At 39.0% G+C, this 27,009-nt stretch overlaps 1 protein-coding gene across 1 annotated transcript in view; it reads right to left on the bottom strand.

Moving 5' to 3' along the window:
• Positions 1-27,009, bottom strand: part of CEP97 (centrosomal protein 97) — a 36,916-nt gene that overhangs the window by 4,368 nt on the left and 5,539 nt on the right. Inside the window, 14 exon segments of the mRNA XM_006188530.3 lie at positions 1-612; positions 1,936-2,011; positions 6,125-6,357; positions 6,359-6,397; positions 6,399-6,523; positions 6,526-6,900; positions 7,327-7,460; positions 8,089-8,253; positions 14,558-14,724; positions 15,275-15,388; positions 16,614-16,715; positions 17,714-17,872; positions 18,635-18,777; positions 20,516-20,685. Coding sequence (XP_006188592.2) covers positions 1-612; positions 1,936-2,011; positions 6,125-6,357; positions 6,359-6,397; positions 6,399-6,523; positions 6,526-6,900; positions 7,327-7,460; positions 8,089-8,253; positions 14,558-14,724; positions 15,275-15,388; positions 16,614-16,715; positions 17,714-17,872; positions 18,635-18,777; positions 20,516-20,558 — 2,487 coding nt within the window. The 5' untranslated portion in view covers positions 20,559-20,685.

The following is a 27,009-nucleotide window of genomic DNA, read 5'->3' as shown; positions in this document are numbered from 1 at the left end:
AGTCTGGCTGATTTCATCTTGCAGAGCAGGAGATATGCCATGAGCATCATCTACAGAAGCACTGTCAGACAAGGCATCTAACTTTTCAGGGGAACCAGCTATGTGAAGCTTACTATCTCCAGTCCCTTCATCCAAATGGGTCCTCTCATCAGCATCGTCTAGCTGTTGAACTGAAGTTAAATACTGTTCAAGCAGACTATTATCCTGCTCATGGTTTGAGCTTCCCTTACTCCATTCACCATGTTCTTCACTATCATCCCCTAGGTCTGGCTCTTTGCCATGTCTGACTGTGTCAATGGAATTCCCCATTATGGAACTTTCACTACCCTCTGTGGAACTTTTTTCAAAATCCAAAGAATCCTGTAAACAGTGTACTTGTTCTGTTAGGGAGGAATGAAAACCAGAGTCTGGAAATTCTGGTAAGGATTTCTCTTGAGGAGCTTCATCAGGAGCAATGAACCAATCAGAATTTTGATCAGAAGAGGGCTCCTGACTTCGGGTGAGTAATGCAGGTTTAGGTGGCACCAAGGTACTTGATACAGGAGGAACATCGATCTGCCAGGAACTTAGTTGCTGGTCCACTGACTGTTGCCAAGCTTGTAGAGACCTTACCTATAAACCAAAGGATATAGTTTTATTACAAAATAAAAATTATACCTGTTTTACAACTGTCCTTTGAGCTTTCTTCCTCAACACTCATAAAGCTGGTAAATGGCAGATGGCAGAACTGGAGTTAGAAACGACCTGACTCCCCTTACCCTTCCCACAGCACCCCCAGCCCAGACCTGGCTGGCACAAGTGGTTCACGTCCTTGGTAACAAAAGACCTTCTCCAGGGGAGCAGACATGGGCCTATTCGAAGCAATTCTCGTCTTGACTTGAAAAATAATCAGAAGCACAACGGCACATGTCTAGCTAACTAGGGGGTCAAAAAGGTACTCTGAGGTCAGGGGGAGGGTATCACTCAGTGGTAGAACACACGCTTAGCATGCACCAGGTTCTGGGTTCAATCCCCAGTGCCTCCATCTAAAAATAAATAAATAAATAAACAAACCTAATTCCCATCCAAAAAAATGTTTTTAAATCTTAAAAAATATATACACTGAGGTCTATTTAATAAGACAGATTAGAGCATATTCATATGAGCAGACTCTATAATCAAAGTCTCATTTTAGATACCCATTTGGGATTAAGAGTTTTTAAAAACTAGCAACAGAGTATATGCAACTCTAAAATACCTAAAAATACCCCGAGTTCTTGAAAATACAAACTTTACATTTTTAAAGTATAATTAAAATCTCCAGATTTCACTGTAAAATCCGCAACAAGAAAACAATACATACAATATTTTAGTTTTCCTTTGACTGTCCTCCAAGGTAATCACTGATAGCAGTTTGATATGTTATCTTTCCAGACCTTATACTATGTATTTTCAAATATAATGTTATAGGTAAAATCCTATTATAACAAATTCTTTTATAACAATATTTCCAAGGAATTATCATCAAGACATGTTTGTTGGGATACAACAACAGGAAAATCAATGTGTGAGCCACCCCTGGAGTGTGCTGCCACAGGGCTCAGACTCTCTCCCTGGGGGTCATGTGTACGTTTGAGGATATGCAATACTGTAGCTGTCATACAGCACTTCAACTACTTTTTATTCAAACAGTCTCAACAGATAAAACAAGATAGATAGCTAGATAAAACCTCAAATTGAGCTTTCAAGTCAAAATTATGAAAATATTTTTCTTCAGATTAAATAAAATATAACAAATTTCACAGTCCTAGTTCTGAGTTAGCGACAGAACACGAAGCACATTCTTAACCTTAAGAAAGGGTGCTTACCTTACCTATAACTAATCTATGATTATCTCAGTAAATCTATAATTTGTCTTTGTTCACACAGTAGGTAAGTCAGAAGGAGGGGGTTTACCTGGTTCCAAAGGAATCTGACAGCCTCTTCTTGTACAAATTTTTTAATGCGTTCTTCATCTCTTTCTTTTCTTAATCTACAATAATTCAAAATCCATTACTAAACAAGAAAGGATGCTTTCACTTGTACTTCCTGTTACAACTAATAAACACATACATTGTAAAGATTAATAATCTAATGACAGTCCTTTCCACTTTTAGAATATCTAAGTGAAACTTTAGTTTTAAAGTATAACTCAACATAGAAGCCAAAGAACATATGATTTGAAAAGATGCTGAATATCACTAATTATCAGAGAAATGCAAATCAAAACTACAATGAGGTATCATCTTACACCAGTCAGAGTGGCCATCATAAGATAAATGCTGGAGGGTATGGAGCAAAGGGAACCCTCCTACACTGTTGGTGGAAATGTAAATTGGTGCAGTCACTATGGAAAACAGTATTAAGGTTCCCTAAAAAACTAAAAAGAGTTACCATATGATCAAGCAATCCCACTTGTGGGCATATATCCAGAGAAAACTGTAACTCAAAAAGATACACGCACCCTAATTCATAGAAGCACTATTTTATTTACAATAGCCAAGACATGGAAGCAACCTAAATGTCCATCAACAGATGATGGGATAAAGATGTGGTACGTAGACAGACAGACAGACAGACAGACAGACACACACACACACACACACACACAATGGAATACTACTCAGACATAAAAAAGAATGAAATAATGCCATTTGAAGCAAGAGGGATGGACCTAGAGATTATCATCCTAAGTGAAGAAAGTCAGTAGAGAAAGATAAATATCACATAATAGATATGTGAAATCTAAAACAATGAGACAAATGAACTTATTTACAAAACAGAAACAGACTCAAAAACATAGAAAACAAACTTATGGTTACCAAGGGGGAAGCGGGGGAGTGAGGGATAAATCAGGAGTTTCAGATTAGCAGATACAAACTACTATATAAAATAAACAAGGTCCTACTGTGTGGAACACAGAACTATATTCAATATCCTGTAATAAACCATAATGGAAAAGAGTATATTTATTAATAACTAAATCATTTTGCTTTACATCACTAACATAACATTGTAAATCAACTATAGTTTAATTTTTAAAAAAAGCAAATAAGATGTGACTGAAATTCAGATTATGCAGGTTCTACAAAGTATTGCCAGTAATGAAAAATAAAATCTTAAATGGCTCTTTATCTAGCTTCAATTTCCCAGCCAAACACATGGAAGGGGCAGGAGCTGCAGAAAGGCAGCTTGAAAGAGCTTGAAACATCCTAAGAGACCAGCAGGACTAATCCCATCAAACTTCACATTTCTGTTTGTCCCAGTTCCTGATATAGTCCTTGCTATCATCAACAGACCTCACATCTGTCACTCCCCTCATTCATTAAAGTTTCACTCTGGGCTCACTGCCCCCCTCTCCATACTTACATCTGCCATAACCTAAGGATCCCTTAGCTGTCCATTATCTCCCAAACTGTCATCCCATTTTGTTCTGAAGCTCCGACCTACTTTCTCTAGCTCCTCAAGCCCTCCTCCTGTGGCATCTGGTACTCCTGAATTGTAATCTGCAAACTCCCATATACACTCAACCTCTTCTCTGAACTTTTCCTTGACCAAATCAGATCCACTTCTAAGGGCACGGAAGCCCTCTCAAGTGGCAGCTATTTTTCTCACTCATACATCAGAGTTAGAACGTTGCTTCTCACTGCTGTTTACAAATGACTCTTAACCTTCCTCCTTCAAGAGCTCCAACCATCTTGCTGAACTTCCCCTAACTCTTTTTCAAGTACTGACCTCCCATTACCTGCCCCTTTCACTGAAGGCTCAGCACTGGTCTTTTTCTCTGCCCTGTTCCTGTGCTCATTTCTGGAGCCCTCAACATTCACATGGATGCTCTACCTAACAATAACCCACCCCACATCACCCATTCTCACTCCCACTCTAGATCCAAGCATTCTGATGACACCATCTTCAAAAATGATTCCAAGCACCAGCACAAACCACTACCTCCAGTCCTCCCAGTTCCCTTGGTCTTGCACCCACTACAACAATCCAGACGTCCAATCTTCATCTAGACCTCTCCTCCTGTTTTCCTTTTACCTCACGTAAATTCCAAGGTCCATCATTATAGTCATCCCTTTCCCAAATATCTTCAGCTCCCTTGTCCTTCCCTCTCTCCCCTACAATGTTCGCCTAGGAAAACCCATTCTTGGCTGAACCAAATCAACCATGTCCACATTAGAACAGAACAGCTGAGAGTTGCTGATGAAAATCAGAGTCTGACCTGTTCTTTTTGCATTTTAGGTTTTTCCTCATACTATCCAGCAGTCCTCCTCCATTCCCCTTATAAGTTCACTTTTAAGATGAATACCCCACATCTCACACATCTCCCCTTAAACCTCCCACATACTCATCCCTCTCCTCAAATTTTCAAGTGCTGACCACATCTTACATAAAACTGAAAAAGGAGAAGCATCTATCAGATAGGACGTCCCCATCCCCATCATCACACCTACCACCTCACCTGCTCCCACCTCGGGCCACTCCCTCTACTCGTGCACTGGACCCCTTCTCCCACCTTCTCCAGAACTTCAATCCTGCACTTCCCCTTTCTTTCCTTTGCACCATCAGCTTTTTCCCTCCTTATTGAATCGTCTCCATCAACACATAAACATGCTCTGCATCTCCCATCTTTTAAATAGAATCTTCCTTAACTCCAGATTCTCCTCTCTGCAACCACCTCCTCACACTTCTCTCTCTTCCTCACAGCAACACTCCCCCAAAGCTGAACAGTCACTCTTCTCCGCACATTCACTACTCAACCCTGTCCAAACTGCCTTCAAACCACTACACACTGAAGCTGGACAGGAAAGGAATTAACTCGGCAGGACTGGGGTTCAAACCCTGTGCATTCTAAAGACAGTACTAGCCTTGACCAGCTCCTGAGAGATAAGCTCCAAGCCCTTGGACTACCCTGCCTCATTAGAGTATCTCTGTATACCTGGGGTCTTGGGCCACAGCAGATAGTTTATGTTAACAATGTGCTTTCTGGTAAATAACTGTTTTGTTCACCTGGGACCCTGGGTCACAATGAATCAGTCTGACCTCGGGCAAGAGCTGAGGTCTGAGTAGTTAAGGTCAGTCACATGGGTACTCAATGTCTATGTGACTGACCCCCAATAAAAACTCTGGACACCAAGGCTCGAGTGAGCTTCTCTGCTTGGCAATACCTCGTATGTGTGGTCACACATCGTTGCCGGGAGAATGGAGCCCCATCTGTACAATCGCACTGGAAGAAAACCAGAAGCTTGCATGTGGTCCCTCCTGGACTCTTCCCTGTGCGTCCTTTTTCTTTGCTGACTTTAATCTATATCCCTTCACTGTAATAAGCCATAATCATGAACACAAAGAATAGCTTTCCTGAGTCCTATGAGTCCTTTTTGCGAATCATCAAACCCAAGGATAGTCTTGGGGACCCTCGACACAGTCACCAATAACCTCCAGCTGCTAAATTTAATGTATCGTTGTCTGTCCTCCTCCAGCACCCTTCTTCTCTTCTGAAACATCCCCACACACTCTCCTAGCCCTCCTACTATTCTGGCTGTCCCTTCTCAGTCTCTTGTACTGCTTCCTCCTCTCCCACCTGATAATATTAATAAATACTGCTAGTTGCTATACTCATACTCAGATTACGCCTATGAAATCCTAATTTTCCTGGGTTGACAGCCATGGAATGAAGAAATAATTCCCACCATTGCCCTAGAATTTTAGCTCCTTCTAAATCCCTATAGTTTCTTTAATTCTTATGTCACCTACTGGGTTCTATGTAGACTTTCTTATCTTCCCATTTTTATACTTACTCAGTTTTTCCACATTTTCTGTACCCTCTATGTTTAGGTATATAGATATCTATAAAGCGTGCATTCACTCAGCATTTATTATTGCACTGCATCTATGTCCCAATTCCTGTACTAGGGATGGAGATGCATATGGCAGTCCCTGCCCTCAGGATGCTTTCAGCACATTGTAGGCGACCAACCAAGAGGGGCAACACGGTATGAAAAGTGTCCTGGCCACAACAGCAGCGATTCAGTGTTCTGCATCAACTCTAAGAATCTGACACCCTCAAACCTACAGAACAGCACCAAGAGGACTTCTCACCCACCTCCTAATTTCGTCAGTTAGGCAGACAATGTGCTCCTGCATCCTGCGCAGCCGGATCTCATAGCGCACATCTTTGGCTTGTGGGTGGTAACTTCTGGCATAAAAGCCCCGCCAACAGGCCTGAAGCTTGGTGGCTGCTTCATTCAACTTCTGAAGGGCAACTTTATCTTGGCCCAAAGCAACAGATGTCTGGGTTAAAACCTTGCAGGGAAGTTTCTCTGCAGCTGTCTGAGACAGTGGTTTCTTCACTGCCTGGCTGTGTATGGAAGACACTTGTGCCCAACTGACTCAGGAAAAGATGTAAGACTGTGGGTGTTAACCTTCAAGACAGCACTGGTTACTGCTGGCTCAGGACAAGGTAACAGACTATCTTTCTCATTTCCCTCTGTACTAATCGTATTTTCATCATTTGGACAGAATTCTCACTGGCAGCCCAAAAAGCCTTTTCCTCTTCCTTATCAAAGCCCTGGCTTTCTAACCCTTTCACATATTCATCTCTGGGACCATCATCTTCTAGGCCCAAGTTAATGCCCTGTAGCCTCAGCTCAACTGTAGGCGATACTGGAGAGAGTCCTGACGCAACTGGCATAAAAGTAGACTCTGAAGAGAGAAGACTACAGTTTAACTTGTCCTCATCAGTCTGGATGTCTTCCAGGTGCAGGTCATTTCGAGAATATCTTGTAGTGTGAACAGAGGCTGGAAAGTTATTCTTAACAGCATATACTTGGTCATCATTACTGCTTATCCCAACCCAAGAATTGACTTGGATGACGGGTTCTAAAAGAATCAACAGAATTCTGAGTTTAAAACATTAAATATTTAGAGAGGTATTTTTTTCAGTTGTATCTTTTTAATGAAATCTAATCCTTGAAATATAGCAAAATGCAGTAAAATGCTTTTGGTAATTAATTCTAACATTCCTAAAATACCAAACCAAATTTTTAAAAAATTAATTCTTGTAATAATCGAAAGAATAATCAGAGTATCAGGTCAATTTAAAAGGGATCAGTCTTCTGAATGTTTCCAAAAATTAGACATATAGTAATTATATGTCTACCTGTGTATATACATATGTAAAATATAGGATCCCAATGTTCACTTAAGTTGACAAAAAATTGTGAAAATATATCCTTTTTTCTGTTTGAAACCAAACAGAGCAAAACAACTTGGAGAAGAAAGATCAGAGATCAGTTAACTTCTTACCACTTTCCTGGACTATCTGACAATCTTGAACAGGGCTTGAACGCTCAGGTACAAGAGATGCCCTCGTTTCAACAGTGGCAAGAGGAGACAACTCTTCATTTTGGCTTTGGTTCATCAACTGCCTCTGGTGAAACCTAAAAACCAGTAACATATGATGTGATTTAACACAAACCAAAAAAAAAAAAAAAAAAAAAAAAAACCCCACCATGGTTCTGCTTCCTGGGTAACACTGTCAAAAAGGTAGACGTTTCCAGGGTTTCGGAGTATATATCTCTAATAACCCTCAAATTACAAAATCTCATTTAAAAGCGTTGGACAGAAATGGTTAAGAAACTTATTTTTAAATCAGATAGTCAGACACCCTCATGTGCCACACGTACACAAACCTTCAGAGGCAGGATCTCTGATAAAAGAAGTGACTACTAAATGCTTCTAGCTATACCTGTCTTGATGTTAGTATTTTAAAGTCCATGTGAAACACCTACATTAAAAGGACTAATGCATTGTTTAAAAATCCCACTCTCCCATGCTTCATGGCTCTCCCCACTCAAGAAATGATTGACAACTCAGTTGCTGGGGAGCAAACTGGACGGCACTGCAGGGTTCAGTTCCCCTGCAGGATTGCCACAGTGGCGAGGGGCCAGAGTGCCCAGACACGTGGGCCACACGCAGCGCGTGCCTCAGCCCTACTAACCCCCTGGGAAAGGCTCAGAGGTATTTTCACTCATGAATTCAACAGCTGCTACAAATAAATGGGCTGACCTCTGCTTGCTCAGAATCTTCTCGAGTTTGGCATCCTCTGCAGTTTGAAGACCCAGCGCAGAACTGAGAGGACAGATGGTAGCCAGATACTGGACAAGCTGGATGTGCTGGCCAGGCCGATACGCTCTCCCCTTGCCTTGACTATAGAGCCATTCAGCTTTTAAACTGGAATCAGAGGACATGAAGAAGGGATGGCATTGGGGCAGACAAGATACATTTTTAAGCAATAATGATCTTCCTTCTTAATTTACCTTTTTAGCATCATTGGATGTTTTTCATAAATAAAACTCACTCAAGTCTTTTGAAAAAATCTATCCTTCTGATTCACTTCCCTTACTCCTACAATGTTTTAAACCTTTTTTTTTTTGCCTAGGGGCATTTCCAAAGATTTGTAGTAATGGTTCCAAATATTTAAAAATTATTTTCGAAGAAGCAATGAGTATTCCCTCCATTCACAGTCAAACTTAAGTATGTAAATACATAAATTGTGTTTAAATCCAGGGGGAGCACGTAAGTGCGGGAATCCGGGAGCCAGCCCAGCCCAGGCCTCCCAAGTCACCTAGCCCAGCTCTGGAGCCCAGCGTTGCGGCCCCTGGTCCTGGAGGACAGCCCTGCAGCCAAGACCAAGGACTTCCCTGGGAGAAAAGAATCTAGGATTCTGGCTCTCACCGTGGGACCCAAAGGTCGCCATGGCACGTTGGCCGCACAAGATGGCAGCTGGGAATCCCCAGGTGGAAAGAAGAGGTGGATTCAGGACCAGGCCATTCTTGGAGCTGCAGCACAAGAGCCAACTGTGCTTCTGCTGAGACACATGCAAGTCTCACACCCACGTGTGAATCCCATTTTCTCACCCTGGGAGAACATTTCAGAACATTCAAACCACCTACAAGAGGCTGCCTCCCAGTCCAGCTTTTAGGAAGGAAGACCCCATGCTCAGGGGGGAGGGTATAGCTCAGTGGTAGAGAGCATGCTTAGCATGCATGGGGTCCTGGGTTCAATCCCCAGTACCTCCATTAAAATAAACAAACAAACAAACCTAATTACCTCCCCCAAAATCCATTAGTTCATAATGACAGTTTAAAAAAAAAAGCTAATTGGTCACAGCTGAAGGATGCTAGTGAACTACCAACGGATTATTTGGAAAAACCAGCAAATAAAGGGGAAGAATTAAATATTATTAATTCTATCTTTCCTATATAAACTATACCAACGAGTAACCAAACAGTTACTTCACAGAAGTATTCCAGCTAATTAAAAATGAATAATAGAATTAAAATTTCACCATTTTGCAACTCTCAATTAATTAATGAGCTTAGGCTTTGATTATTAATAGTTACTCATTGCAAGAGACATCCAGACATTGTGTGCCTCTCAAAAGAACCCACAAAGCAGTCCTTGCTCCCACAAAAATCTGATCAAACCTCCACCTCCAACTACCAATTTACAGGAAACACCGAAGGAGAGGAGTATGTCAAAGGACACAGGGATACAGCATCCGGGAAAATGAGCACAGCAGGAAACTCTACAGGACAAACAACCTGATTTCTTCAACAATCAGAAACAGAGAAAAGGAAGCAAAGAAAATAAAAGAGGAACCCACAGAGAGATCTGAAAGTGTGATCTTCGACCTCGAGCCAAGTCAAGCCTTCAAAGAACTCCAGCCTCGTGTGTGATCTTGCTACAAGACCCCGAGTGAGAACTACCCAATCAGCACAGCCAACCCATGGAGCACACGATAGTAATAAAATTTTAAAGACACTAAAAAAGAAAGCAAAAAAGAAATTTAAGAAATATATCAACCAAGCACAATGTATGGCCTTACTTGGATCCTATTTCCAAAAATCCATTTAAAAACTGTATTTATGAGTACTACTGGAGACATAAGCACTTAATTAATATCTAGTGTTGTTAAAGAATCATTGTTAAATCTTTTGAGATGTGATAATAGGATTGTAGTTCTTTAAAAGCTCTTATCTTTTAGTGATGAAATCGTATGTGATCTGAGACTTGCTTTAAAATAATAGAGAAGGGGTAGTGAGTAAAGGTACAGCAGAACAAGGTTGGCCATGAATTGAAAACTGTTGAAGCTGGATCGTAGATTCATGGCAGGTCATTAAAGTACTGTTTACTTTTGCAATATGTTTCACTTTCTTTTTATTAACATGCCTTTGTGTCAATTTTACCATTCTTAAATCTGCCTCTCAACTCGAAGTTGAAGTTGGATCATTTTGGTATACTTTGTTTCTCTGGTTTTATGCCATTAACTCAGCATTGCAAATGGTTTGAAAGTCACTTCCAATACACAACCATTTTCTTGGATCTTCATATTAAGGTATCCACATCACACAAAAAACTGTACAGTCCAAAACTGTCAAGCTACCCAAGGTGTATTAAACACTGCAAAGAAACTGGTCCTTTTGATAGCTGATTAACTCAAGCAGAAAAGTCATGGTGCAATAAATGAGTTTAGAGCTCTGTGATGTGCCAGTGCCACAAGAAAGTTAAAACTGTTTTCTATCAATGAGATATGACGGGTGCCAAGCTGATTAACTGAAGTCATGTAATCCCAATCTTAGTCTAACAATAAAAAATTTTATTCTGTTTAATAAAAATGTTAGAAGTGTATCTTCCACAGACACATTCCTTGGATTAAATAAAGGCCAGTCAGAATCTTCATGAAATCTACTCTGTTTCCTAAGTTGTCCTGCCAAGCAAATGCTGTCCCCCAAAACAGGTCCATAGTAGAGGACAATCATCAACTTTAATATTAGCTAGCAAGTAACATTTCCAGGTTATAGGTGACTTGCAGTTTGTGAGGAAAGAGAAGTGAAAGTAAGAGGACACAGAAGAAGGCTCAGGCTTAAATATCACAGTTTCAGGCGTGAGGAAAACCACAGACCTTGGAGCACCCGCAACTGGAAGATCCGTTTTTCTGCCTCTGCTTCACATTCATCAATTAACACACCATTACACAAGTTTATTAACCCGTAAAATACTTTCCTAGGTAAAAAAAAAAAATCTCCCTGCCAATTCAAAGACAAACAAGATTCAAATTCATTCAGTTCTAACATATTAATTTCAAATCATTGGAATTTGACTCTTGAAATCAAAGGAACAGTTTACATTATATAACAGAAATAACAACTATTAAGAGAGAGAATTTAAAACTGCTCTTTCACATAAGAAAGAAGGAATATTGGATTAAATGATATCTGGTACTTGCTTTTAAATATTCCAACAACAAAAAGTGGGGGATAGATGAAACAAGACTGGCAAAATGTTGATAATTGTTGAAGCTGCCTGGTGGTATTTAGATGTTCATTATGTTACTCTTGCTTCTCTATATATGTTAAACATCCTTTCAAAAAAGGAACATCTCCAAAATTCTGTTCCCTCAGTTGCGATTTGTAAGCAACAGAGGTGTAGCTTGGTACTAAGTCCTATGAGCAGTAAAACAGAGGGGGAAACAAATTCAGAAAGAATTCCAAACACTGAGATGTTACACAAAGGTGCCAGTCTTTCCATAGGTGTGCTTCTCTCAGAAAGCACCCAGCCAGAGTACCATGGGGGTGGGCGCCTGTCGCTCAAGGTACTCTTTTGGGTGACACACACACACTAGAGATCTGGCTACTTGAAGTCATCAAAGAACCTCGGATACTTTTCATAATGGAGAAAAATTTTAACTTGAATGCTCTTAGCAAAATAACAAGCTGGGTAGATCTAAAAACTAGAAATTCCTTCCTGTCCTTCAGGGCAATTCCCAAGGTCAATGAGGAAAATGTTTTGAACGCTGCTCAGGCTATCCATCGATTTTTAAGCCAATAGCTCTCCCTTAGAGTAACTCCTCCTGCCAGGACAGAATACTTCCAGAGTTGTTTTAAAACATGGAAACACTGTTTACAGACTGCAGAGGTGTCTCAGATGTCAACTGCAGAAGCATTTTTCTCAACAACCTAGGTTTTTTGGTTTGAATATAACTGTATTTACCCATTCTTCTAATAGCTTGATGTTTAGGTTGTTTCTCAAATGTCCCACATAGCTCCCAAATGTTTGGAGCGACTATGAATAAGACTGCTATGAACATGCTTATGCATGTTTTTTGGTAGACATAAGCACTTATTTCTCTAGGGTATATACCAGAAGTCAAATTGCTGGTCATAGGGTATTTATGTGCTTAACTTCAGTAGACACTACCAGTTTCCCAAAGTGGGTGCACCATTTACATTTCTAGAATAGTGTAGGAAAGTTCCAATTGCTCCGCCTACTCATCAACACTTAGTATTGTCTGTCCTTTAAATTTGAGCTTCACTGGCGGGAACTGATGGATTTGAAGACTCCATAATAATGAGGGAAAAAATTTTTCTGAATTATCAGGAAGTCAGTATGTAGGGGAGGGTATGGCTCAGTGGTAGAGTGCGTGCTTAGCATGTACAGGGTCCTGGGTTCAATCTCCAGTATCTCCATTAAAAACTAAATATAAATAAACAACTAAACCTAACTGCCTATCCTCCTCCAAAAAAAGTCAGTATAGTGGTTATCTCTAGGGGAGGAGGAAGTTATCACGAGACTTGGGCAAAGAAGCTCTCTGAAGTGCTGGTTATGTTCTATTCTTATTTTCAGTGATGATTATATGGGCATTTTAAAAAAAATTATGTTTAAACTATTTCTGAATTGTGATACTTTGCAAGTTTTTAGAATGTGGGGGGAAAAGGAATCTGTCTCAGAAAGTGTTGCTATTTTGCTATCCTCTCACCTCCCCCTTCCTCCCACACTTCTTTAGTGTAGGATATCCCCACAGAGAGAGGCTACCCAAGGAGAAGCCCACTCTTGCCCACCTCCCCAAGCCTCTGAAATTAAACGTTTGCAAAACATTATAGACAAAGTTCAAAGAAAATTCAAATTCACCCTGAAGTCACTTGGATTAAAACCATTTCCACAGTATAGAAACATAGCCTTTGCATTATTATTTGTCTATTCAACAAATATTTTCTGCTTTTTAACACTTGCTTTAGTGTCTACGAAACTTTTCAATCCCTAGTCCCTATCCTTAGGTAATAATGACAGTTATCGCTTATTAGGCACCTACTGTATGACCAGTTTTATGCTATTTCCAGTTATCCTTAATCCTCACAGCATCCTTGAAAGCTAGGAGGTATTATCCACATTTTACAGATGGGAAAACTAAGGCTCAGAGAGGCTAATGGACTTGCCCAGGCCACACAGCTAATAGGTGGCAGGGAAAGATGAGAAGTTTTCTCTTGTCTCTCCTGATCAGGTCTCATCTCTCTTCCCAGGTCTCTCTTCACACCAAACCCTGATCTCAGCCCATCTCACCATGCCACCTCCCACATGTGAAAATGTTGCCAGTCCTACTCCCAAAGAAAAATCCGACAGCTTATTTCTTTCTCTTAAATGTAGATCCTAGAAGATAATCCAAGTAAACCTGTATTCCAGCCTTAGAATTACCCACAGTTTGAAATAAAATAAAGTTTCTGAGTATACAGCATATGTCCTGCCCCCTAACCACAACCACCAGCACCACACAGCTCACGGTTGCCATTCCTCTCTGCCCCACACCCCAGCAGCAACTAGACGAAACAGCAGAGAGAAGGAAATCTACCACTCACCCTCCATCAGGAAACCCCTCAAGCAACTACTATCAAATTCTAGAACAGAAGGACAAAAACAGTGAGGAAGAATGTATGCGTTGAGCCTGCGAATACACATATGTATGCAGTGAAAGGAGGGAGTCAACTGAGGCAGAGTGAAGACAATAAAGTCACCTCAATTCTCATTATCCTAACTCCACCCCTTCTTGCCACACCTAACTCCTTCCTTCCCCTAAAGTTCTGATTGTACTGGTCATGTGTCAGCGTCCAGAAGACCCCAAGGGGTCCCAGTTCCAAGCCGCAGCACCATCAGTGATCTGGAGGTGGGGGGTTCCCACTTCTGCTGCCTCACAGGTAGAAGGGTAGGACCAATCAGCATGTCTGCTACCAGCTCCAAACTGGAACTCTGCATGCATTTTCCCAGGGTCACTGTTATAAAAAGTAGTTGGGTTCTAAGGTGTTATTAATCCTGCCTTTACAATATGATGGATACAAGCTTTTGTGGGGTTGATCTGAAACCCTATACAGTATCTATAACAAAGTTTCTAGGTAGAAGTGCTCCAAGCCCCAAACAACCGATTAACAAAAGAGTTTTTAGAAATAAAATTGTTGTATATTGGGTAGTAAGTTAAACTCACTAGCCCCAACCTCTAAGGCTGACATTTATTTCTTATCCTTTTTCAGGAAAGGATAGAAAATCCTAAATGACCAGCACATAGTCTGCTATGTGATTGCACTAATGATCTTGATTTCTAAATGCACAATTCAAGAAATATTCAGTTTCTTAATCTGTAGTAAGTTAGAAATGGTCTTCTCAGTAACCTCCATGATAAATGTGATGTTAAAGAAGTCATTTTCACCTTTCCTTCTGAGAAATCACATATCCATCTAGGACTCTGAGGTTTAAGCACCAGTTGACGATGTAGGGCCGATAGTCGAACCCTGGGATGGACGGTGTTGCCATCACACAGGGATTGTTCATGATTGACAACTGCTCCAATTCAGTTAAGGATGCCAAATAAGAGATCTGGAACAAAGGACATCTTTGTTAAAGGAAATGGACTACTCCGTGTCAAGCACAGGGCTTCTGCTGATTACACATCTTTGGCAGTTCAAGAATGTAACAATTTCCCTCTTGTTTTGAAAATGACAAGTAACACTCTTATATTATCCACTGACTTCCAAAATTCCAACAATATGACCATCTGTCCTTGCTGCACAAAGTCCCTTAAAAAGCACTGTTTCCTAGCAAAGAGCACTCTATTTTGAAAACATAATAGCAGCCAGCAAAAGGTGCACACAGGATGCCTTATTAACCCCTTTAATGTATATGTCCTTCTACTGAACAATCACTTTCCAATGAAATGATAAGTGCACCATTGCAAATTAAACTGACTTAATAATCTACCAATTTAAGGAAAAGTGGAAAGAAAAATAATGATCTTTTAGAGCCAAGTGCTTCATCTCGATAGCACTTTCTTCCAAGATGCTCAGTCTAAAGTGAGCTCACAACCTTCTCCTGCATCTCTCCTGATTTCCCAGCTTCCTGGATCCCATAAGGTAACCTCAAATTTTACCTCATTTAAGTCCCGGATTTCATTTTCTGCCAAAGAAAGTATAGCAAGACATCTGGGTAGATAAGCAGGTGCCATTCTAAGAGAGGTGATGATATTTCCATGTAAAAGCAGGGTCTTGAAAGTAAAAACAGAATGAATTACAAACGAAAAGATTACAAACAAATTGGTCTATTTTGACAAAACCCAAATGGTGTGTACGAAAATAAAGTGATATATTTTATTATACTTCTCAGTCGCACACAAATCAAAGACTGTTAATGCTAGAAGGGTTCTAGGTGGTCTTCTGGTCCAACTCTCTCTTTTCATATCCACATTCTAAGTTCAAGAAAGTTTAAAGCTTTGTCCAAGAACATACGTTTGGTGTAGCCACAGGCATGTTGTGATAAACTTGAGCAATTTGCAACACACCTGTTCATTTCCTTTCCAAACACCAAAATAGAGGGTGATAAAAGTGAAAGAAAACATTTATTAAAACAATCAGGTATAAAGCATATTTTCCAAAAGAGAGAGAGAGGAAGAAGCCACAAACCATAATTTGCAACTGTATTCTCTTGGTAACTTAAAGCTTGAGGAAGGCAGAATGTGCTTGGAGATGAAGCTGACTCAAATTAAGTCAGCAAAGTGGGGAGGGTAGAGTGAGTGCTTGGTATTGAACTTTAGTTCATTTGAATTCTCCTAGTATCTGGCTACATCAAATTGCTTAGAATAATTGTTGCTAAAAACGATCTCTGCTAAAGATGTGGTGAAAGTTGAGCTAATAATACTGTTTCTAAGGCTTAATGAATTCATCTGATGCTAATAATATCCAGTGGGGCAAAAATATGGAAAAAGCCTTCATATGCTTTTTGAAGTGATTCCAACTGTTACTTATTTGATTGCATGATATATTCCCCTCCATAAAAAGTGCTATATGCCACAGATTTTTAAAATCAAAGTGAGGTTAATTTTTATTATTTAGTAATATGCAGTACTAAAAAGACAGTAATCTTCAGTGTCAAAAAACAAACTCAAGATCAGGAATTATTACTCTCAACATCACCAACATGTTATATACTCTATAATTACAGTTGCTAACACTCGCTGACTGGGCATGAAGGGAATTTCATAATGTTCACTGACTGGTAAGTAAGAATTAACTACAATGACCAGTTTTAGTTAAAATAAATCAGTTACAGATATTAACAACAAAAAGTTCCATACTTAATTGCTGCCACTCAAATAGAATTTTTATCATAATGAACACAATCTGTTCTTCATATACAGCAGACCAATAAGATCATTTTCTCTTGGTATTTTAGTATAATATTTCACAAATGACATAGTCAGAAAACACATTTACCTTTAGTGATACCAATTTAGATAGATCACCTATCTGGGGTATGTTATTGTCTGATAAATCCAGGTGCTGTAGAGCCGTGCAGCTATTGATTTGTTCCATGGCCTATCACAAGAAAAGGACCACATTATTTCACGCACACAAAATCAAAAAGTGAAATTCTTCCCCAGTTCCTTGTAGCTGAGCCTCCTGTCTCCTCTGCTTAGTATGAGAAGCAGAGCAGCAAGAAAGAAGCAGTGCCAAGAGAATTTGGTATATTGTTATAAGGCATGTTTCCACCTTCGTTATCCCTCTAAGAGCAGAGGATTATATCATCTAGATATTTACAGCTTGAAAAAACTTTGGTGATGACACATAACAGGGGGTATAGCATAGAGCTTACAAGTTAACATTGCAACCAAACTACCTGGATTCAAATCCTGGCTTTGCAACTTCCTGGCTGTGTGACTTTAGGCAAGTTACTTAACTTTTGTGTACTTCAGTTTCCTCATCTAGGTAATAAGCATAATGGCTGTACCTACCTTATAGGTTGTCATGAGACTGAATGAGTTAAAACAGTTAAGGTGCTTAGAATAGTACTTAGCATAAATTACATGCTCAATAAAAGTCAGCTATTAGTATCATTTAATACAGTCTCCTTATATAGCATATCAAAAAATGATAGAGACATTTATTAACTTAGCCAAAATTATAGATCTACTCAGTGGTGTAAGCGAGACTAGAATTCAGATCTCCTGACTTTTAAAACAGTACATTCTCCACTGTACCATGAAACATGTACATAAAGCTTAATTCAGCGTAATAAAGTCTCCTCCTAACATTTCACTCTACTGTTTGATCTACTTTCCTAAGTATAACATAGATTCTTTGTTCACATTTAAAAGAATATTTTACTGCCTTATGTGTTTCAAAATGAGGTTTTTTTCTTAGTTTATGTTAACTGAAATTATCTCTGGGGAGTGGCAGTGGGTACTTTCACTTTTGTATTCTACTCATTCTATACTGCTTCAATTTCTTTTTCACAGCAAATACTTTTGTAAATTAAAAAAAGAGAACCTAATTACTAAAAAAAAAGAAGAAGAAGAAAAAAAGAAACAACTCACCTTGAGATTATTTCCTGCCAAATTCAGCCATTCCAAATGTACTAGTTCCTTTAGCCCTTCCACATAGCCAATGCTATTGTGAGGCAAATTCAACACTCGGAGCTGGGTCAGTTTGGCCACACCCATCATCCGCACTAGCCGATTATTAGCCACTGACAACTGTGGAATGAAACATATCATTACTCTCAGGAGTAAAATATAAATATTACTTTCACATGAGGGTGGTAAAAAAGATTCCTGTATATGGTCAAACATTCCCAAATATACAACCCCAATTTGTACTTTTCACACATATTGTCTAAATATCCTATACTGTAACTATTAGTTTGTTGTTGTTGTTCCTAAGTAATGGAAAATACAGATAAAGTGGAGCAGACCTCCTCCAGCTACTAAAAGAAAACATTTTTAACACAGCAACTACTTGAGAGTGTAAGTTCGACAATAAAGGAGTCCTCATACTGTCTCCATCAAAATCTAGAACAATGCCACACACATAAGGGCCCAATAAACATTTCTTTAATGAATGAATGAATGAACTCTTCAGCCCCATTATGAAATACAAGATCATCTTAACAACATAATATTTTGCCAACATAAAATATTGTCTTTTTAAACAAATGCTTCTTTTTCTAGTCTACTCTAAATGCAGTACATTATGTGTTCATCTTCAGGAGAAATTTAAACATCATCATTTAATAATCATGTCATGTAAAAATTAAAATTTAAAACTTATTTATTAAGTTATTTATTTATTAAATAAATTTATTTTAGTTATTAAAATTTTTTTTAAAACTTAAGGCAACATTTACTGCTCTCCAGGCTTGCAGAGGTACTTTTTGTTAAGTTATTTTACTGTTTTATTTTGTATAATAATAATGAACTGGTCTTATATAACTATTTCCCTCACATAGCAATACCTACCTGTATTAATTGTTTGCATTTCTCAAGATTTTCCAATTTAATAATCTGATTTTTATCCAGAATCAAAGTATGAACATCAACTTCACAGGGTAAGTTTGGACTTAATTTCTGTAGCCCCTGCCCTGACCAATTGAGCACTGATCCTTGAAAAGAGAAGGGAAACTGTTAGAAAACACAAATACAACAGCTGAGCATTGGGGTAAAATTATACTCTATAAATTTAGAGTTAGAAAACACTAGAGCATAATAAATATTAAGATTTTAAAACTAAAGCATTGGATTTATAAATGACCATAGATTGAAATTATTCACTTTCCCTCAGAAATATCAAATTATACCTAGATTTGTGATATACTACTCAAGTTCCTATGATATAATACTCTGGAATTCTTCATATTCCAATATCAACTATTACTTCCACATTGTGTGCCTAAGTAGTGATAGTATTTTTTAAATGGAATTAATCTTTTGATAGAGACCAATCTGCTCACAACCTAACTACAGTAAAGTGCCCAAACTATTTTGAAAATCAAATTATAGTTAATTTATCTACAAAATGGGAATAATATCTTTAATTCATTAAATTGATGTGGGGATGAAAAGAAAAAGCACACGAACAGCACTAAGCCCATTTCTGGCACACAGCATTGGATGAAGTAATTCAGAATATGTTATCTTCAAATCCGGGCTCCACCAATTAACTACTGTGGTTGGGCAAGTTACTGATCTCTTTTGGGCTCACTTTTTTCTACTGTGTAAGATCATGATGGTAACACCTGCCTTACAATGTTGTTCTAGAGAAAAAAAAAAAAATTAGATTAAAAAAAGAGCACTCATAGTCTGGCTCATGTAAAAAGCGCTCTATAAATGTTAACTGCTATTATTAGTAAATTTTCTTGGGCTGGGAAGGTGGAGTTTAAGAGAAGCAGACATCAGAGTGGGGAGGAGCCAGAGAAGCTAACAATTTCAAATTTATACCCAGATTAAGATTACTGCGGGAAAAAATTACGCGAAATTTCTCTCCTGAAGGGTTTCAACATTTTCCCACTGTCTTAGGGCTTTTAGCATTTGGGGGTCACGGGATTCTGAGAATTTAGTCAAAGATATACACCGTCCCAGGAAAATGCACAGCCGCTGCGCGCAATTCCAAAGGGTAGAGAAACCTCTCGGAACCTCCCTCCCAAGAAGTTACGGCCCCCTGGTAATGAGCCTGCTCTAAGCCGTGGAGACAGGCCTCGACCCTCCGCCCTCCCTCGACCCAGAGCCTCCGAGCGGTAACCAAAACAAAGGAACTCGGCTCCCGGCCACAGAAGCATCCACACCCCACGCTCTGCTAGGCAGCAACCAAACCAGATCCCAGGACCCCGTCTGCAGAACGAGAGAGAACTGTGGGCTCTGGATCACCCCTGGATTTTATCACCGCCACCGGACACTTCCAAGAAGGGGTCAACGTCAATCTAAGGAGAGGTGTTTGAGAGAGGGTTTTCCTGAACGTTCTAGGAATCCAAGGGATGGGGTAGATCTTGCAGTCTTCACTTGGGCACCCAGAACTCAAAGTAAACGTCCAAGAAAGGTCACCGCAGCCCGAAACCCACCGCCCAAGCAACCTCAGGAGCGCGGGAGCGGGACGCCAGGTGGCGCAAAGGTCCCTGGGGGCTTGTAGTCCCCCCGCTCGGTTCTCGCCGCGACGCCGGAGAGCCGGGCAGCGCCCTGGGACTACAACTCCCAGAGGGCAGCGCGCCTCCGCACGCCCACAGCCCCTCATCCAAAGGACTGGTCCAGAACTGCACCCTAAACCCAGTTGTCTTCTCTCCACCAGGAAATTATTTAATTCAGTTCCATAGAGTAAACCCTGGGGCCCAGGGGTAGGGATCGCCTTACCTTCTCCAGGAGGCAAAGCCGCGCCGCCGCGCGCCGCCGCCATACTTCCCGCTTACTAACAATACCAAGCAACCGTCCTCCGGCTGCTCTGTGGAGCTTGTAGGCGGGAGGAGGGACCCAGAAACTACAGCTCCCAGGGTGCACGGCTCCCAAACGGCCCAATCGGCTGCCTACGCCCAAAGATGCAAAACCCTGGTTAGAATCTGAGCCGCAGTGAGTTTAGGAGAAACCTTGGTCAACCCTCTCATTGGCAGACGAGCAAACTGTATTGTTAGATGATCACTTCACTCCCTTTTCTAGGTGTTTTGGAAATTTGACACTCTTATCAACGGGCTGATTATAAGGTCTCTACTCAGTGCAGACCAAATTTAAGAACTCATTGCTTGAGACTTCCAGCAACGGGGGCTGCCCCTTCTTTTGAAAATTCTGCGTAAGCGCAAAGTGTTCAACTCTGCTATAGGCGATCTTGTTGACATAGTCAAAATGGATACATTTTATTTGAAAACTTAGTTAAAGCCTGCTGGAATAGGAGCTTTTTATACAGTATTTTAAAGTGGTTGTTCTTGACTATTTAACAGAACTTTAGATATGGAGGTGTATTTAATAAGGATAAACCTAGAATTTTTCAAGGAAGCTTACAAAAGAAGTTCACAATACACTCTCCAAATTCAAAAATTACACTGCCTAGCTGGAGGGGAGTAGGATTACACTTTGCTATAACTATTACATGCTAACTAGCGCGACTGTAGCTACCAACTCAGTAAGATTTCAGGGAATGGAAACTATAATCTTCAGAGAAGACTCGAAGGAGGAAGTGAAACGGAGCTAAGGCTTAAAAAATGGGTAGACTCTAACCAGTTCAGAAGTAGATGAAAAGGTATCAGCACAGGCTGCAGGTGGAGGCAGGTGGTAATGCAGCTGCTTTCACAGGAAGTGAAAAAATAACCTGATAGCACCACAGAATGTAGAAAAGGAGCTTTCAATTTCTACTACCCACTCCTCCATCCCCTCTTGCAATCTGTATTCTGAATTTTTCTCTTTCTGAAACAGCAGTGTTCAAAATCTCTGATATAAAAAAAAAAATCTCTGATAATTTCTGTTTGGGAAAATGCGGTAACTCACGCTTCTGTATTTTCAAGGCAATTGATGGTGTGTGCATTCTCCCCGTCCTGGGTTCTCCTCCTGTCTCAATGGCTACACCTGCCTTAACTCTTTTTTTTTTTTTTTTTTAAACTCTGTTCCCCACTGTTTCAGTCTGAAGACAGATTTCCTAGTTCTGAAAGGAATTAACACTAGGAATTTTTTCTTCTAACCAAGAGACCTCTTACCTAAAAAGCACAGTCTTGCTATGTAGGTATAAAAACAAAGCAAGCCTGAATATTGCCTCCTACTAACCTTTGTTCCCTGGAATAGCTGGTGAGGATTGAGGAGAGTCTCTAGCTCAGGAAGGCAGAAAATTCCCTCCAGTTTTACAGACTTGGGAGGGAGATCCTGGAGGCCCAGAGGTTACTTGAGAACTACAGGTTCCTACAAGTTTACAGCAATAGCAGAACCAGAGCTTTGTCAGGTTCATCTGACCTGGGATCTTGAGGAAAGGGCCGAAGGATTTATTCCATGGGGTTAACTGAGTATGGTCACTGTTCTTAAAGAGTGGCCACAATTCCTAAGCACAGTCCCCTATGCCCAAGTGAACCAGCAACCCTTTAAAATCACCAGGGAAACTTTTGTTCTTCAGATATAGCTTTTGTATCTAAATCAAATTGCTACATTTTAATGAATTGCTTCATTTTGTATATATGTTAAACCCTGCACACTCCAATCAGTTTGGAGAATTCAGCTGACCAACACCACGAACTTCTTAACAAGGTAGCATTTTTTGGCAGGCACAGGTCCCACAAGAGTTTCCCTCTTATCAGCACACTAGATCTCTGCAACATCTGATCCCCCTGACTTATCTTCCCCATCTCTAATTCATCTGCCCACTGCTACTGGCATGACCTAAGTGAAACAATACCTTTTATCACATTAATCCCCTCCTCAAAAACTTCTCTCTTGAAATTCAACTTTAAGGGCCACCATAATCTGGTCTCACACTACTTCCCACTAGTTTTCATTTGGTATTTGACTGAGGGACTGACAGAATGCAACTTGTTTTAGAAAGGTTAAACTGCTCATATAACAAGGATGAACTGAAAAGTAGAGTAGTGGCAGGAAGGAGACTTGTAATAGTGGATGGTAACCTTTTACAGAGCAGTTTCAGAGTATTATGTACAAGTTTAGATAACATGAAGTCAAGAGACTAGGTAGACAGGAAACTGGAACAACATTTGTGGGTAGTGCAATTTATCTTGACAAACAAAGGAGATTTTCTAATTAGGATGAGTATTTGTATTTGAAAGAAATTAATATACTGATAACTTTGAAGTTTTAAAGTTTCAAAACTACTACTTTTGGGGGGAAGGTATAGCTCAAGTGATAGAGTGCATGTTTAGCACGCACAAGGTCCTGGGTTCAATCCCCAGTACCTCCTCCAAAAAATAAATAAGTAAACCAAATTATCCCTCTAAAAAAAGAATTTAAAAAATAAAAAGTGCTCCTTGGATCCATGCAGGACTTAAATGCTATTCCAATTTGTGGGGACGTGGTTTAAAAAAAATACTAGCACTTTCAAAACTTTGAAATCACTACGATTTTCACACTTAGCTACAACACAAAGTCTATAATACAGAAGGAATATGAAAAACAACCTCTTTAAACTAAAATACCAATTCCTCTCCATGTCCTCAAATGAAATAATAAATTCAAAAGCCTACTTTACACAGATAATTCTCTTGCAGGGGTTGGCAAACTATAGCCTGTGGGCTGATTCCAGCCTGCTGCCTGCCTTTGTTCAGTTTACAGCTAATTGTGGTCTTTACATTTTAAGCAACTGGAAAGAATTTCAAAATAATAATAATATTTCATGACACATAAAATTATATGAAATTCAAATTTCAGTGTCCACAAATACAACTTCATTGGAATACAGCCATACTTATTTATTCACCTATTGTCTATGGCGGCCTTTACACTACAAGAGTCCTCATGACTGAGACCACGTGTAGCACTTCATACTGCTGTTGCACACTACAAATCACAGTAACATATTTTTACTTGAAAGCATTTCAAGTGCCATGTATATCGGCATACTGTGACATTTTATTATTTTTTTTATTACCAGCATATACCTATCATGTCAAACAAAAAAGGAAAAATGTAGGCATAAAAAATTCCATCTTTAAGGTATTGTGAACTGTGGATTATTTTGTTAACAAATTAGATGACAAAGCATTATGTTTATTATGCAATGAACCTGTATCTCTACTAAAACAATACATGTCAACATGACTAGACTAAGCAGTCTTCACAATATTTTCAAATCACAGAAAACAGAAAAGTTAGAAACTGTAAATAGAATATCTCATCATAGTGCAATTTCTTCACAAAAGAGAGAGAGAGAGAAAAAGAAATAAAACTAAGCTGCAACCAAAGTAATTTCCAAGGGGCTCATTTGTTAGCCAAGCAAGGAAAGTTATTTACTTAAGGTATGGTAAGCAAATAATGTTTGATTGCAGCAGGTGAAGAAATGTATCTAGAAAAAATAAACTTGTTTAAGATCATTAGCCTTAGGTGAGAACAGCTGCTTAAAGTGCTGTGCACACTGGGAACAATATCAATAGTTAATTTAAATTATTTAGTGGAGGCAAATTATTTTGAACTGTTTTCCTTGGCTCTTAATACGACAGGTGTTACTGAAACTGCTCCTTTGTTCCTATTTATTCAAGGAGTCAACATTTGAAGTGACTGAAGAATTAGCCTCTATGAATAGGCTGCATGAAACAGGTGAGAATATTTTTAAAGAAGTGAAAACACTAATTCAGTACATCTAAGTAGAATCTGTTACTTAAGAAAGTAGAAAAAGATTTAGTTTGACAGATTTACAACACTGGTGAAAATGTAAGGTGTAAAGCCTATGGTTATAACATCATTGTATTATTAATCAGCAGGTTTTTTGTGGAAAACATTTGAATCTACCATGTGTTGAGCCAGTAGTGTCAGTGATAAACTTATTTGTTCTCGTCGGTTTACCATTGTCAGCCCAAGAATTTTTGTCAGAAATAGCAGCTGAATATCCTGACTTGCCCTACCACATAGTATTTGTTGACTTATTAGTGGTATCATTTTATTTATTTATTTTTTACCTTGGGGCCAAGACTGAAATTTTTCCAAATGAGAACTTCCCTTAACCACTATTATGCAACACTGACTGAATGGCTTTAGGACTCATTTATTGCTTGCTAATTTTGATCATGTGATGATGCTTCTTCATGAACTCGACTTAATGATGATGCAGCGCTCACACACAAAACTTATTCTGTGGTAAAGTCATTTTGATAATCACTAACATGATTTTTCTCGCAAGTTAAAACAAAAAGGAAGCTGTCAAATTTCATATAAATTTACAGTGGCTATATTTTTCGAGTTCATACTAGTGTTAACAGTGTTGTAGAGACCTTAATGCAAATGCAAAGGAAATTTCCCTATTTCAAGACCAACTTGACTGTGCAATTGAGGAGCTTTCACTTAATTTTCAGTTGGAAATAATTAATCTGACATGCTAAAAGGAAAATATCAGGAGAATAGTCTAATATTTCTATAACTGCCATCCAAGACATTAATATGCTCAATTTAAACCATATGTGCTTGGATTGCAGGCAGTATTTGTCAGGGTGCAAAGACATTTTTTAAAGATGAAAGTTGTACAATCTCATTATAGATCAGGATGAACAGATAAACATTTGCAGTTGATCTTGATGATCAGGAACAATTTTGAACCCTAAGAGAAATGGGACCTCCTCAAAAAAGAATTTCATTTTTCTCTTTAGTAGATCTGTTTTACAAAAACATACTCAATATTATGATTACATTTTAAATTTCATCAATGAATATATTATAGAAATTGGTTTTCTCTCTTGTTATATAAATACCTATATAAATATTCTCTATTTCCTCTTAGCCCACAAAGCCTAAAACACTATTTGCAAACCTCTGTTCTAGAGGAAATAAAATCTAAGTAGGAACTTAGCCAGTAAACTGGAGGAAGATTTCCAGCCAAAGAAGACAGCTGGGCACATGAGTGAGAACCAACAGTGTGAACAGTAATAAGCAGTTACTACATTCAGAATTTTATAAGCGCCATACTTCGTTCCTCTTGCCTTTTTGAGCCAATCAGTAATACCAGTTTCTTCCAGAAGATGGCTCCCTTTATTTATCCAAAATTTTATTATGCACTATTACCAAACATGCAGAAAATTTGAAAGAACTTTACAGGGAACACTCATAAACCCACTTTGATTCTCTTATCAACATTTGATATACTTATTTTATCACATATGTATCCATCTATCCCTCCTCCAGCCATCTGGTCTTTTGCTGTGTCAGTAGACCACCCCCTATATACCTCAACAAGTATTTAACTAGTATTCAGTATTTATTTAGTTTCTTTTCTTTTAAAGTAAAATTTACATACAATTAAATACTCAAATCTTAAGTGAACATTCACTGAGTTTTGACTGACTGTGTTTAATTAACCCCAAACCCATAAAGATATGGAACATTACCCTTAACACGGAAAGTTCTTATACCCTTTCCCATTTCAGTCCTTCCTCTCCCACCTAGAAGCAGCTACTGTTCTGAATTTTTTTCCACCATTGTATGGCATAGAACTTGATACATACAGAATCATACAGTATGCACTTTTTGGGGATAAGGCTTCTTTCACTTAGCATAATGTTTCGGGGACTCATATTGATGTATAAATCAATAGTTTACTCCATTTTATTTCTGAGTAGTAGTCCATTGTATAAACACATATTATAGTTTGCCTATATACTCACCTTTGATGGGGCACCTAGAGTGTTTTCTGTATTATTATGAATAACGCTGCTATAAACATTCTTGTATAGTTTTTTTTTCTTTAAAACCTTTTTTTATTACAAAATACTACAGGTTGTGCTTATTCCTCCTATTTTTCAGGATTGACGTGTGGGACTTTAATCTTTCAATCCAAAACGCTTTGTAACTGTTTGAAACTTCTTATCATGGAGAAGTAATTCAAAGACTACGTAACAATACAGACTGTTGTGATGAACTCTCCTACCCAACACACAGCTTCAACTATTATCCACTCCTGGTCAACCATTTTTTCATCCATGCCCTTACCCACTAGTCCCTCCCTCAGATTATTTTAAGGCAAATCCCAGCCATCCTGCTATATCATCTGTAAATATTTAGTATGTATCTCTAAATTTAAGAACTCTTCATTAAACACAATCACAGTACAATTATAATACATAAAGGATTAACAGTCCATCTTCAAACATCCAGTCAGTATTCAAATTACCCTATGGTCCTTGTAACTTGGTTGGTTAAATCAGGCCTGAATTAAAATCCAC

This window comes from Camelus ferus, chromosome 1 (assembly GCF_009834535.1).
Source record: "Camelus ferus isolate YT-003-E chromosome 1, BCGSAC_Cfer_1.0, whole genome shotgun sequence".
NCBI classification, from domain to species: domain Eukaryota; kingdom Metazoa; phylum Chordata; class Mammalia; order Artiodactyla; family Camelidae; genus Camelus; species Camelus ferus.
This window is presented reverse-complemented; position numbering and strand designations above follow the sequence as displayed.